Raw genomic sequence first — 15,171 nt, forward strand, 5'->3', positions numbered from 1 at the left:
AAGGCCAAAGAGGTAGTTTTTTTGACAAGTTTCTGACATCAGGGAGTCTCTAGAGGATACATTGTGGAGGGATTTTGGAATCCCGCTCTACATTCAGTAAAGATTGTTTTTTGAGCTGCAGGACTTTAACATAAGAGAGTGAGGCTGTGGCTCTAGGAGACTGAAGCGGCTGAACACCAATAATATGAGTTCGGAAAAGTACTTGTGAATGCCAGAGACTACGTGGCTCTGCTATGCAAGCAAAAATGCACTATTTGCTTAGTGAGAGAGAGTTACAGAAACAGAAAGATTGGGCCCTCCTGAAGGGCAGAGAGGGGAAGGACGGAGAGATGGTTTGATTCTGAGATCATGGCTCAAGTGGTGGAAATGACAGAGAGAATCTGATGGATGTGAAGGCTGGTAGATAAGTCACGACTCAAACACATTGAAACCCACTTCAGATTTGGGTACGAGACCTGAACTGTTTTGAGTTTGGATTTCAGATTTGCATGTGCCTGGAAATGTGGCTGCCACCTCACTTGTTTCCACGCATCCAATTCAAGCAAGTTTTCCTCTATTTATTTTGACCATTAGGCAGATTACAAAAGGTTTTGAAAAAAAATTGCTGAGAGTAAAGCTTACTTCATTTCAACACATGCGGGCAAGCAAAGGTAATAGAAATGTTATGGGTACTGCCATAAAATACAGCCAGTGTAAGAGTGGGATAAAAAGCAGCTGAAGATCAAAACAAGATAATATAAAAGTAAAATCTGAACTGCTTTTGACTGAATTCAATTCTGTTGACTTTACCAGTAAGGGCAGTAATAGTTGGTATTGAGCAGATACTTTAATAGCACTCTTTTTATGACGACACAAACAACTGTATTTGTATACGTTTCTTCAGAGCACATAAAACACTTTGATACAATGCTACTCCGTGCGTTTTAACATTAGAAACATTAGTGCTGCTTTGTCTGCTCCAAAAGGATATCCTTACATCTGCACATTCTTTTGTCAGAACATGCAGATGGTAAACATCATTTTAATGCTTAGCCTATGATTTCACATAACCACACCAAAGGCCTCCTGACAGTGTGTGCTCAAAGTCAACAAGAGAGCAGAGTCTACAGGGAACTTGTGTTCATCGTAGAAAACAAAGAATACCTGGAGAGAACTTACACATAGTTCAGAAGTATAAATCCTTTTTAAAAAAAAAAGTAATACAAACTCCAAGTTTTAAACGATAGACTAAAGGTCACTTATCCAACTTTGCCGTTTACTTTTTTTTACTGTTTATAACGCTGGGAGCAAAGCAATTATAAGTATTGTATTGACAGTATTACCACTCTAAATGTCTACTTAACTGCAATGCTACATGAAAGTAATCTTGAATACCTGAATATGCTTTGAGACCATATCACTCGAGGAGTTTCGCAAGGTTATTAAAGTCCATCGACATTTTTAAACATTCCATATTCTTAACATCAGAAGATAGTACTTACACGTTTTATTGAAGTAAAAACATAATCAAAGTCAGTAAACGCCCAATAACTCGACACTGCCTGAACTTATCATTTACACTAAAGTCAATATCCCGGCCATATATATATATTTTTATGTATGTATGTATGCATGTATGCATGTATGCATGTATGTCTCTAACTAGCTGCTCTGGATAACTCGTCACTGAGCCCTTTCCCTTGGAGTGTGTGCGATTGTATGTCAGCAAACTCAAGAACATTTTCTTCCATTGGACAGTAAGAATTATTTTGGTGGCGTGAGTTTGGAATTGGACGTTATACATTTGAACCTTGATGGAGTTGCTACACTTAAGATGAATTTTGAGTAGACTAACTATAATGGACTTTACCTGGGGTTGTTGGGTCTATTCTGCTGCAGACAACCTCAGAATCACATGGGCAGTTGTTATCTGCTCTTTGAAATGTGTTGACAATTTCACGAAAGTAATCAAAGTAATCTGTTGGTTTACGGCTGGAACTTTCACAATCATAGTCCATTTCTTCCAAATCCTAAAAGAATAATCAACGCATTAGTTATTTAGGTAACTTGAATTGTTCTTTTGCAGAATCATGTACTAGGTTTAGATGTCTTGGTCACTCCCATATGCATAACAAATGCAATTAATCAAACAGAAACCAAAGTAAAGTCTGTATTCCCATTGTTTAGAAGGTTAATGAGTGATCTGATTGAGCTATTTAAAATGATAAAGGGATTCGACAGGGTAGCTACAGAGAAACTATTTTCTGTGGTGGGGAATCCAGAACAAAAGGGCATAGTTGTAAACTTAGAGCTAAGCCATTTAGGAGTGAAATCAGGAGGCAGTTTTCATGCAAAGGGTCATGGAAATCTGAAACTCTCTCTCCCAAAAGACTGTGGATGCTGTATCCATTCAAATTTTCAAGACTGAGGTGGATAGATTTTTATTAGGTCAGGGTATCAAGGGATATTTGGATAAGAGCGGATATTTGGAGTTAAGGTAAGATCAGCCATGATCTAATAGAATGGCGGAGCAAGTTTGAGCGGCTGAATAGCCTACTCCTGTTCCTATGTTCCTGTAAACAGATCCAAACAGATGTCATCTTAACAAGATTGGAAATGTATTAATTGACAGATAAATAATCAATTGGTTCTTTTATCAATTTTTAGTCCTGTTAAGACTGAAACAGTTTTAGCATCTGGCCCAACCAAAATTAGCTAATGCCAGCACAGAGGAAGAATCTGCAACCTTCTCGTCTGTATGACCAAATTCTGTACATGCAGCGCCTTTATCTACTATGTCATCAGAGGAATACATAATAATAATCATTAATAATAAGTGATGCTTGCATTTGATATAGTGTATTATGGAAACATTATCAAAACATCTCAAAGCACAGGATTTGCATGCTGCAACAGGATTTAATGGAATGGTGACTCACTGTAGCCAAGTTGCACAAAGCAATGTCCTACAAAAAGACCTGTGAATGACCTGTTTTATGTGAAGGATTGTTGGCCAGGAGACTGGAAGAAACTCCCTTTTCTTTTCATGATGCGGTAAGCAATTTAATGACCATATTAACATGGATCCTCAATTTAACATTTCATCTGAAAGATTATACCTCTGACAACACAGTGCTATCCCAGCACTGCACTGGATTGACAGCCTCGACTAGGAGCTACCATTATCGGGTTTGAATCTACAACCTTCTGCCTCAGCGATCAGAGCCCTGCCAACTGAGCCAGACATAAATTCTACTTTGTTCATTTGAAGTGAACCTCCCATGAAACAAGTGAAAACATATAGAAAATTACATAGATTTATGTTTTTTCAAGGTATAATGGGTTGAGTATTCCTCCACTGGTACTGAATGGGGAGAAATTCCCTCCAACAATACATTTTTCATTCTATCGTCCTCAAAGGATTTACTTACAGAATCTTACTAACATCACATTGAGTCAACACTGTACCTTGCTTGCTGCAACCAGGCAACTGTAAATTCCATCCATAATCCGTTGGAGTTTTTTGATAATTAAATAATTTGATGAGTTTTCTGCAAACTTTCGCAAAAGGCTATCCAGGCTAAGTGACATTTCAGGTACTGTCAAATACATCCAGCATGAGTCATTCTGTAGGGGAAAAAAAACAATGAAAGCAGATGTAATGCAAACAGGGACAAATCTCTGCTAACATATAATTGTGCCATCGTTTTTGATCACTTTATGCAAAATAATAAGATATGTAAACGTCACCATGCTCAGAGTTCTGCGTATGCTACCTACGCACGGCAATTCCCGTGCACTGGAATGGAACGCAGAAATTTCTCCCTGAAGTGATACATTTTGCTGACCTAATTTTGGAGAGCATTCGGTAAGGCTCGCAAGAGCGAAGGAATAAATACACCTGATCTGGATTGACCTGATTTCTGATTGTGCGCCTATGAGATATTATTATTGTTGTAGCTTGTTTCCAGCTCCTGATAACTATCCAGGAAAAGTGCAAGTGCAAGCGCACATTGAACAAGCACGGTTTAGATATTATACTTTTAGGACAGAGATCAGCAAGTACTTCTTTCAGAGAGGGTAATCAATAACTGGAAGGGTTACCAGGAAGGGTGGTAGACATCAGGACACTGCAGGGGAGAAATTCCACCTGGTCCTGGATTGACTCTTATTAAACAAATTTTGGACTTTAGCAAATTCTTATATGTAGCCTTAATTGTGAAGCCTTTTTTCTGTACGTTTCTTTGAAGAACTACAGAGAAACAACTTCAAAGTTAAGATTGAACCACTACTACTGATAATAATCCTTACATTTGATATAGCGCCTCATCATGTCGTTGAGGGGTCTCAAAGTGCTTCACAGGATATACTGTCAGGTGGATTGACTGTGTATTTTGTGGATGCATTGAAATGTTACTTTAATAGGGTAAATCTAGACCCAGGTGGAATTTCTCACTTTGGACTTATTTAAGAATCCGCTTCATACAGCGTTAGTAGGGTGACAGGATGAGAGCAAACAGAAAGGCCTTTTCATCCATACCAAAATTGTGATTTCATGACCAACATAGTTGAATAGCATTCAGACTCTCCCACTCCAGCCTCACACATGAATGGGCACATGGGCTTCCTATAGCAAGGTTCCAGTTCTCATGAAATCATATCCAGTGCAAGCTATTGTTTTCAGGAAAGCTATAGGAAGCTTTTTTTTAAAACTAATACTCAAAGAGCTCCCATCACTTTAGGCATGAGACACATTTTCTCATTCTACAACTTTTCTTATGTCAGGGAGCTATGTGTTAAAATCATATTAAGTGGGATATACATACCGCATTTGCTATTTTTGGAAAAAAATTGATCTCGATTGAATAATCACTTGGTAAATTTCCAACCTGGGAATAAGAAGAGAGAATGTTTATAAAACTTGATATATTGAATAAGCCCTCCAATGAATATGATTGTCTCAGCTGGAGCTCACAGTTACTTAAAATTAATACAAATAATACCAAAATATTGCAATACACATTGATTTAGGGGCACAAATGAAACATTTATTACGCTGCAAAACTAATCAGCCTAAAAACAAAAGCACAACTGCTCAACCGTTAGCTCGACCACGATCAAATATAGTACTAGAGATTGTCAAATGTCAATTTATAAAACAAATTGCTTTCTAATTATTCCTAGCCTAGAATATGAACCTTTAGAGCAGTGGTTTTCAAACTTTATTTGTGGGGCCCTACTTCGGAGCTTAATGTCCCATATTTGCCACCATATTTTTTTCAACATACCATGTTTGTGCGCTCATGGGGAGATATGGGCTCATCTCTCTCTTGGCTTCTTGTCCCCGGGCTGGTTAGCAATCGATATTTCAATCGGACAGAAGAGGCCAAACCGATATTTTGTGTGTGTGTGTTTGCGTGTGCGTGTGGCGTGTGTGGGAAGGGGTTCTCTCTCTCTGAGGCCCGTCCTCTCCTCACAATCAGCTTCTCTCCCCCCCTCCCCCCAGGCTTGGGTAAAATGCTGATAAAGCAAGAAAAAAAAATTACCCAGTAACCTGTTTATGTATCCCCAGGGGTACATGCCATCCAGTTTGAAAACCCTTGCTTTAGTCAGTGTATCCAAACCAGACCAGAGTTCCACAAATGTATGCAACATGCACTTGGAAATTTTCTTGTGTCTGAAATGGGGTGCACGCTCCCAGAGAGATGCACCCTGCTTAGCTAATTCTAGAGAATATTAGGTACAGGTTGGCAAGGGTCAAGGCTCTGGGACCTGGCTGTAGGTCTTGGGTATTGCTGAAATTTCGCCAGCCAAAACTTTAGCTTGCAGGGCTAATAGGAGTGTATGGGAAGAATCCTTGCCTCAGTGACTGGCCTGCCCCTGTAAGTCTTGCCGATGAGCCAGCCACTTCCTCTGTCTACCACAAATCCATCTCACTGCTTGGTCCTGGATATTAGTGACACAATGTGATATCTGGTATTATGGACTATTGTTGGAGTGGTCATTTTGACATATAAAAATGAATTTCAAATATATTACTCCTATTTATCTCTAACCTTCCACTGCACTGGAGGCAGATGTTTGTCAAATAGCTAATGATGAAATTCTGGGGCTTGATGACATTTGCACTCTTCACTTTCTGAGGTTGGCTGAGATCAGCCTAGAATAGGACTCAAACTTGTTTCTTTCTGGTCTTTAAAGACTAGCATTGCATCAGGCAGGAACTTTACCAAATTGTCCATTGTTGGAGCACCAAACATCATATGGGTTCTTGTACTTACCAATTTATCAATATCTTTTATATCATCAGTCACTGGGTTTCCTTTTTGGCATATATTTTCTCCAAATAAGGTGGTCAGAAACAACTGCAAGTAGATAATGCTGTTTATTAAAGTCTGCAACACAAAAGAAAAAAGAAGTTATTTTGGTTGCATCTTGTCCTATGTATGTTGGCCCCTCAATCTCAGGAGGCTCCGATAGGCAAGATACGTCAGTCTCCTGGGACCTTAATATAATAATCCTTGCATTTAGTCTTTGTATCATCCACAAATGGCAGTGGTTTGATAACTGCAGCAGTGCATTGAAACAGCTGGTAAATTGTCCAACCCAAAATCTTAGCGCCTCAGGGAATTGCATACAAGTTTATTACCTAGTTGGCTGCCACTTACCACTTTCATCATTATTTTGTTATTTATTACCGATATAATCAGGTACTTGGAACTGTTGAAAATGGAAATGTCTGGAAACGCACATAGGGACAATCAGTATTTGGGGACTGATTTTTCCTGCTTGGCTCCTGTTAACCCTGCAAGCCATAGCCCTTATAGGAGGGTGGTCCTAGATTGTCCCAGATGATATGTTTCCAGTTGGTACTAACAGTGGTAAGCTGCTTAAACTCCAGCAGTACTCAAACCACTGCCCAAAGTTTGTCCCTCTCCAACCTGAGTCTAATCTTCACTGGAATTAGGTAAACAAAGTGTGTCCCTCTTAAGCAAGAGTGTATACTCCATTCCATACACATTTTCATGGATAGATGTCATGCATATGTCAAACCCTCAGGCTGTTTGGGATTTTCTTAAGTATAGTAATGTGCTACAAAACCCAGCTGACCCAAAATAAATCCCAAAAAGGCTAATGTTATGATCTTGACTTTTAATCTGAATTGTAACAATTGGGTTGGGGAAACCACTATATTGGACTAAAAAGGACAAGTAATACTAGACTGAAAAACAAAGGCATTTGGGGGGGAAAAAAACAAAAATTCCAATCTCCGATCACTATTTACAAATCTACTACAGTATACATCCTGATTCCAGGTCAGCTGTTGCAGCTCTGCTGAAGGATTGATTCTGGCACATTAAGTTATCTTTCTCTGGCAGAAAGTGAAAAATTTGTGTATTTATGGTTTTCATCTCAGATGTGCAGGTCCACAATGTGTTGTGAAGTGAACTGGTTTCCATGCATGGTTAAAACTGGTTGATTTTCAAATTTTCCAAGGAAAAGGAAGCCAGAAATTCGGGTTTGTAAAGGGCAATTTCAGGTCAGTTACCAGGAAGTAATGTATTTTTTTACCCAGTGGGTAACTAATAGCTGAAATGGATGACCAAGATTGATGATTGAGGCCAGCATGCTATGTGTAGAGGCAATATGTGAAGCAAGAAGGAAGAAAAAATAAGAATCGGTAATCCTTTTGGACCCTTATTACCAGTTTATAGTCATCCTTAAAAGCTCAAAAATACTGCTTTGCTGTGCAACAAGGAATGCAATTATACCTCTTGCCTTGCAGGACGTAGGGTGTTAATATTTATTTTTGTAGTGAAGCTGGTAACATTTCTATTATGTCAACATTCCCCTGCTGAGGTATAGAGTGCTAAAGACAGGTAAAACTCGCTCTGCCTCAACAACCCCCATTAAACTTGGCCAATTCTCACAACAGCCATCGTTACAACCCACTGGAGAGAGAGAGAGAGGAGAGAGAGAGAGATTCCCACTTGAGTGCAATTTTGGGGCCAGTTTTGAGTTCTGTGCCCCCATCCACCATGAGCTGGGCTGAGACTAACAAAACTCATTTCACTGGGTACATTTCCGGCTGGGAAGAGAAAATTGTCATCAGTGCGGGTAACATTCAAACTAGGCTTCCAAGTGAAAAAAAAACTATTACACAGCTCCCAGTGATCCATTAAGTTTAAACTCTTCTTGCAGCCTCTTGGGTAATGACATTGCAGCTTGCAAACTATTTTTAGAATACTCTACAAGAAACCAGGACTTTTCTGCTCTGTTCGGTGCTGAGGGGAGGGTAAGCAGATCACTTTATAAGAGAGATTTTTTTGAAACAAATATTCTGGACATTTTAACTGAATTGTTTTTTTAAGGATTTGAGGAGTTGTTATCCAGGACAGTCCCTGGGAGATAAAGTGGACAATGAATGGATGAAGTCCAAGATAACAGTAGGTTTTGTTTGTATGGTGTTTTGTTCAAAACCATTTCCTTTTTTCTAGTATGCACAAGACCAAATTCTAGGAAACAATATTCCAGGAAAGAATAGATACTACGAGAGTAAAGCTGAAGATCTACGTCTATGATATTGCCTATGATCAACCCCTCCCCTCTTGCTCAGTGTCCAACCTGCCACTGTTGCAAGCCAACATAACATAAAAGTTGCTGTTTTGTCTGATTATTTTCTTCCCTCTGGAAATGAAATAATGTATAGAACCCATGACAGTACAAGTTGTTCTTGGGCATTAGATCATGTGGGTGTAATGAGCACAATGCCCTTTTCTTACCTTATACATTTTACTGGTCTATAAAAGGGAAGAGAATTTGATATCTGTGCAGGAGCACAAACATTGAACAAAATGAATGGATTGTCTTCAAACTGTAAGATTGAATCAATGGGGGACATTTATGCAACACAACGGTCGTTATTGTCTGTAAATTTGTCCGTTGTACGGAAACAATAAAGATAAGATTGTCAGTGTACAGTACAAGATATTTGTCAGAAACAGTAATGTAGAATACTGTTTGCTTAATTTAGTGCTTCCTAATCAGTACTTGCATTGTAGCTGGGGGTGGGTGGTAGGGGGTGGAAATCATAAAAATACATAGTGGGGTAGTCAAATAATGAAAAAAAAGGTGAACTTTCTCCCTCTCAAATCCTCTACCAATGAGCGGCAAGAACTTCTGGAATATTACTGTGTTGCACTTTAGTCTTTGCATTTAATGAGTAACATCTCACAAGTTAGCTCGTGCATTCATTATTCACAATTGTATACTTAGGAACATGGGAATTAGGAGCAGGAGTAGGCCATTCAACCTCTCGAGCCTGCCCCGCCATTCAATAAGATCAAGGCTAATCTTCTAACCTAACTCCATCTGCCTGTCTTATCCCCATATCCCTTAATCCATCTATCCTTTAGAAATCTATCAATCTCAGTCTTGAATATGTTCAATGTCTGAGCATCCACAGCCTTCTGGGGTAGAGAATTCCATAAATTCACTTCCCTCTGAGTGAAGAAGTGTTTCCTCAACTCTGTTCGAAAGGGCTAACCCTTAATCTTAAGACTGTGACCCCTAGTTATAGATTCTCCTATCAGGGGAAACAGTCCCACACTGTCTGCTCTGTCAAGCCTTAAGAATTTTAAGAATGTTTTCATAAAATCACCCTAATTCTTCTATATTCTAGATAATATAGACCTAATTTACACAACATATCCTCATAAGTCAACCCCTTCATCCCAGGAACTAACCTAGTGCATCTATGCTGCACCCCCTCTAAGGCGAGTATGTCCTTTCTTAAATAAGGAGACCAAAACTGCACACAATATTCTAGGTGCGGTCTCACTAAGGTCCTATTCAGTAATAATCTACTTTTTTGTTTTTACTACTTAGGTGAATAACTTCACACTTTCCCAGATTATATTCCATCTACCACCTTCTTGCCCACTCACCTAGCCTATCTATATCCCTTTGCAATCTTTCTGTGTCATCCTCAGAGCTTACTCTCCCACCTAGCTTAGTATCATCCGCGAATTTAGATATTTTAATTTCTATGTCCTCGTCTAGATCATTGATATAGATTGTAGATAGTTGAAGCCCAAGCACTGATCCTTGTGGCACTCCACTAGTCACATCTTGTCAATCTGAGAAGGACTCGTTTATCCCTCCTCTCTGTTTTTTTCCCGTTAACTCAGTTTAGGTGGAGCCCATCTCAATGGAATAGCTCCCTTTTCCTCCAATAGTGGTGCCAGTGGCCCACAAAATGAAATCCTAGCCCTCTGCACCACTCTTTCAGCCACGCATTTAATTCCTTAATGTGTTTGTGCGTGTACCAATTTGTACATAATTCATGTAATAATAATAACAATCCCAATATTATTACCTTGGAAGTTCTTCTTTTCTAATTTACTTCCCAATTCCTTGAACTCACTCCTCAAGTCGTCCCTATTAGTCCTACCTATATTGTTCGTACCTATGCGGTTTATCACAATTGGATCCTCCCCCTCCTGCCTCAAATTCTTCTCCAGCCCTGAAAAGACTTCCTTCACCCTGGCAACAGAGCCTTCGTGTCTCCTGGTTGCGGCTGCAGAGAAGTGGTCTGTCCTCCTGACTGTCTCGTCCCCAATTACAACTAAATTCCGTCTATCTCCCACCACTTGTGTGGCCTCCTGTATATAGATGTTGGGGTCAGTTTGTCCATCCTCCTTACAGGCTTCCTTGTCCAACAACAACAACAACAACAACAAGATTCCATTTATAAAGCGCCTTTCACATCAGGAGGACGTCCCAAGGCGCTGCACAGTTGGGTCATGACCCGAGCAGGGGGAAATGGTCAGGGTGAGGGGAGGGAAGGGAGGGAGCGAGGAGGGGTAGAGAGTCGAGAGGGGAGCTGAAGACTCGGTCAAAGAGAAAGGTTTTGAGACCGGCCTTGAAGGAGGAGAGGGAGGAAGCGGCGAAGGCACTGGGGGATAGAGTTCTAGAGCCTCGGGCCTGAGAGGCTGAAGGCCCGACCACCGATGGTAGGGCGATTGGGGCGAGGGACGTGGAGCAGACCGGAGCCGGAGGAACGGAGGGTACGGGCAGGTAGGTAGGGGGATAGGAGGTTGGAGAGGTAGGAGGGAGCGAGGCCGTGAATGGCCTTGTAGGTGAGGATGAGGATCTTGAAATCAATCCTCTGGGGGATGGGGAGCCAGTGGATACCAACCAAACAGGTTGCAAATATCTTGTACCTGTTGGACAAGGTTAAAGCCTGGGGCTTCTCCACCACTCTCTCTAGGATCCTCTTACCTGCCTGACTGTCAGTCACCCTGTCCTGTCCCTGACTAGTAATGTAATCTATACGTTCCCTGAACCTCAGCGGAGTATTCCAGGGTGAAACTATCCAGGAAGCTCTCATTTTCCCTAATACTGCGTAATGTCTGCACCTCAGATTCTAGCTCAGCGATTCTGAGCTGGAGATTCTTTCATCAACTCCCACATACTGTAGTCCTCGCACATCACCTGCCATGCCATTCTCTCTCTCTCTCACTCTGTATTCTAGTTTTTTTTTAAAAAAATTAAGTTACTGAAGCAAGGAAAAATGTCTTTTGTGGTCACTACCTTGTCAAATAGACTTCTCCAAAGCACTTACTGTTTCTTTTTAGGTGAGGAATTATATTTTGATTTCTACAGATTAAATGATAAACAATAATTAGTACTTGCTGCTGGAGTGCTTTATATTAAATAGAAATGATTTTAGGGTGAAGGAAGTTGCCTGTTTTTATTCAATTACATCAAACACATAAAGAGGTGAAAAAAGTAACTTATAGGTATGACATTGAAAGTCACATTTATCACCTGGTAGTTTAAAGATATTAATGAACATTTGAGAAATTATTGGTACAATGGACCAATTTGGTCTAGATATATTCTCTTTAATGTACCATTTTAGAAATGTCCAAAATTTGGCAGATTGTTGAATTCGCTCTTGACTTTGAAGGCTTATTTTCTGTAGTTTCTGCAAAGAGCTTACAGAAACAACCAGCTTCAAAATTAAAGCTATATTTAAGAATTTAAATTTCTCAAATGTTATATAAAGAGAATAGAATAAATCTAGACCTAGCTGGAGTGTTTCTTCATACATAAGCAAACAACAAACACAGAAGGTCAAAAACACTCTTAGGGGGAGAAAATGCAATGACTCACCTTTACTATCTTCACTATCTAATCAGTCAAAAATCACAATATGTGTTAGAGTTCAGCCTATTATTATTAAACTGGTCGATCAATGGGGTGTGCAAAGTGGGTACTTTTGGTGTTTCTTACAAATACACAATCACTACTGTTGGCAGGAATTATCTGTGAAGTGCTTTGAGATCCTACGGTGTTATATATGCTGTATATTGCAATGATTATTATTATAGTATTATAGTGCTAATTAATGATAACAACCAGATTCTTTCTAGTTCTTCAAGAAAACTGTGATTTTATGACCCAAAATCTGTTCCAAACCAGTATCTACTGTAGAGCAGTTTGGCTAGTAATATAAAACTACAGTGCTGGCTCCCCAGGTGTGTAGAACATGGATTGAGTATTGACCATTATTAATAATAATCCTTGCAATTAATATAGTGCTTTATCACGTCTTTGAGATGTCTCAAAGCGCTTCACAGAATATATTGCAAAGTTGAGTGTCTGTGCATTTTGTGGGCGAAACGCAGCAGCCAATTGCGTACAGCAGTGTCCCACAAACAGTCATGGATTGAGTGACTGAATTCTTTTTAAAAGGGATTATTACCCCCAGGAAAGACATCCACCAATTGACTAACAACTAACTTCCTACTTGCTGCTAGATAAACAGAGGCGTGTGGAGTAAGGAAACTTACCTAAGGTTTTGGCCCACCCAGGTCCTTTCCCTTGCGAAGCGAGTGCTCTAACCAGATTCAGGCCTAAGGTGTTTCTGGACCAGTTCAGAGGCTGTCACGGATTTCAGTTCTCTGAACATTCAGTGTTCAAACAGATGTCAGATTTAGCAGAATTAACCTGGCAAATCAGACACCTACAGTATTTCACTGTATGGACAAGGAACTCAGAAGCGTTAAAGTAGTTTTTCATACAAGAAAAGTGAAAGTACTGTAAATCTGTTCCATCTGACTGGCTAGATCTAAAAATACCCAGGAAATTAGAACAAGTTGTTCTTAAATGCTATACTATATTAAACTGCATTCTAAAAAAAACACAAGATTCTCCTTGATAACAAGCCAGCAGCTTTGAACTTCAGCTGTATATAGCAGGTGAACAATTTGAATAACATCAAAATTTCTAATTTTAGAAAGCATATTTGCTCTGGCAGCATCAACCTCCATGGTTGCACACTCCAACTCACCAAGCCAGTCAGGAACCTAGGTATCTTGTTCGACCCTCAACTGTCTTTTCTTCCCCACATCCAAGCCATGACCCGCTCTGCCTTCCCTCACCTCCATAACATTGCCCAACTCTGCCACTACCTCACCCCTCAGGCCCCTGAAACTCTTGTTCATACCTTCAACATCTCCAGGCTCGACTATGCAAACCCCTGCTTGTCGGTCTTCCCAACTCCTCCCTCCACAGGCTGCAGATAATCCAGAACTCTGCAGCCGTGTCGTCTCCCGCACCAAACTCCGTGACCCCATCTCCCCCATTCTCACCCGACTCCACTGGCTCCCTATCCTTCAGAGGATCCAGTTCAAGATCCTGTTCCTCACATACAAAGCCCTCCATGGCCTCGCCCCACCCTACCTCTGTGACCTCTTAACCCCCTACCAACCCGCCCTCTCTGCTCAGCCGGCTCTGGCCTGCTCCATGTTCCCCGCCCCACCCGCCCCACCATTGGCGGGAGAGCCTTCAGCCACCTCTGGAATTCCATCCCCCAGTCGCTCCGCCTCGCCCCCTCCTTAGCCTCCTTGAAGTCCCGCCTCAAGACCCTCCTCTTTGACCATGCCATCGGCCACCCGCCTTTCCCTCCCTTCATCCCCCCTGACCCCAGCTTGGGTCTGAAATGCTTTACTCTGTCCAGCACCTTGCGACGTCCTCCCAACGTGAAAAGCACTATACAAACATAATCTTGTTGTTGCTGTTCTGAGTCCTCCCCCAGATTCTTAACTCACATCATGTTATCATCCTTTTACAGGTCAGGTGCTATGAATGAAAATGAAGATAGAATATTGATCATCAGCAGTACCTCAGCATAAACATACTGATCACATTATGCGGATGCTGTATTCCAGTCACAATTCCCAGGTTTATTTTTTCCTGCAGTAAAATGCCTAAGACATGTCTCGCACTCTGAGCATTTGTATAATATTCCAGCCTTGCTTTTGGCACAATTTACTAGGTAATACTGTCTATTAATTTTAAACTGTTTGCACTATTTTCAATGGGAACAATAAGTATTGCATAATTAATATGCGCAGAAACATTATAAAAATCCCAAATTCAGTTGCACATTGTATTAACTAATAGATAGTGTAATACAAAATATACCAATCAAAGGTACACTGCCTACCTGAGCTATAACTGCATCTCTCAGAGATAGAGCTAAGTCTCTAAGATGCCTAGACTAACAATGCTACGGTGGTTTATTGTAAGATTTAGAGTTGAATTGTCCATAATGACCCATTTGGCAGTGTTTTAATGATAGCTAAATGCTTACATTTTATTATAATAGTCAGTGCATATCATATAGAGTCTTATCACATCTTTGAGGCATCTTAAAGCACACAAGATTTACTGTAAAGTATGGTGACTGTATTTTCTAGGCAAACGTGATAGTCAAATCGCTTGCAGCAATGTCTCACAAACAGCCACAAAGTGAATGACAAGTTTTATCTGGTGGATTGTTGGCCGAGACATTGGAGACACTCCCTTCTTTTATTGAATAGTGCCATGGTATCTATAACATGCACCTGAACAGGAAGATGGGAACTCAGTTTAGGTTGGTGATGCAGCACTCCCACAACTCTGCACTGAGATGTCAGTATTAGTGCATGTTTAGTTGGTTTGCTGACTAGACCACAACAGAGACGTGAGGTAGAGAATAACTAAAACATTTATTTTTTCTCCCACGTCAAGTTTCTCCTATTCCCCCCATTCCCTTGCTATTCTGAAGACATTTGACTCTTTTACTCTTTTATCCCCTTCTACTGGGGTATGGTTCCCATCCCATTGTTTTGGTTCACA

The 15,171-nt window shown here is 40.5% G+C and overlaps 1 protein-coding gene and 1 long non-coding RNA gene across 6 annotated transcripts in view; one reads left to right on the forward strand and one right to left on the reverse strand.

The window, feature by feature from the left end:
• kitlga (kit ligand a) overlaps positions 1 to 15,171 on the reverse strand; it is a 49,611-nt gene that overhangs the window by 20,245 nt on the left and 14,195 nt on the right. For all 5 annotated transcript variants that reach the window (XM_042335799.1, XM_042335802.1, XM_042335801.1 and 2 more), the window contains exons 2-5: positions 6,261 to 6,374; positions 4,806 to 4,868; positions 3,448 to 3,606; positions 1,850 to 2,009 (exon numbers count right to left, since the gene is read on the reverse strand). In XM_042335799.1, coding sequence (XP_042191733.1) covers positions 1,850 to 2,009; positions 3,448 to 3,606; positions 4,806 to 4,868; positions 6,261 to 6,374 — 496 coding nt within the window. The remainder of the gene's footprint in view (positions 1 to 1,849; positions 2,010 to 3,447; positions 3,607 to 4,805; positions 4,869 to 6,260; positions 6,375 to 15,171) is intronic.
• On the forward strand, positions 7,990 to 14,164 carry LOC103179845. The gene is made up of 3 exons (XR_488038.2): positions 7,990 to 8,275; positions 8,352 to 8,426; positions 14,123 to 14,164. It is a non-coding gene; the product is annotated as an uncharacterized LOC103179845 (long non-coding RNA).

Source organism: Callorhinchus milii, unplaced genomic scaffold (genome assembly GCF_018977255.1).
Source record: "Callorhinchus milii isolate IMCB2004 unplaced genomic scaffold, IMCB_Cmil_1.0 Scaffold5, whole genome shotgun sequence".
Taxonomy (NCBI): domain Eukaryota; kingdom Metazoa; phylum Chordata; class Chondrichthyes; order Chimaeriformes; family Callorhinchidae; genus Callorhinchus; species Callorhinchus milii.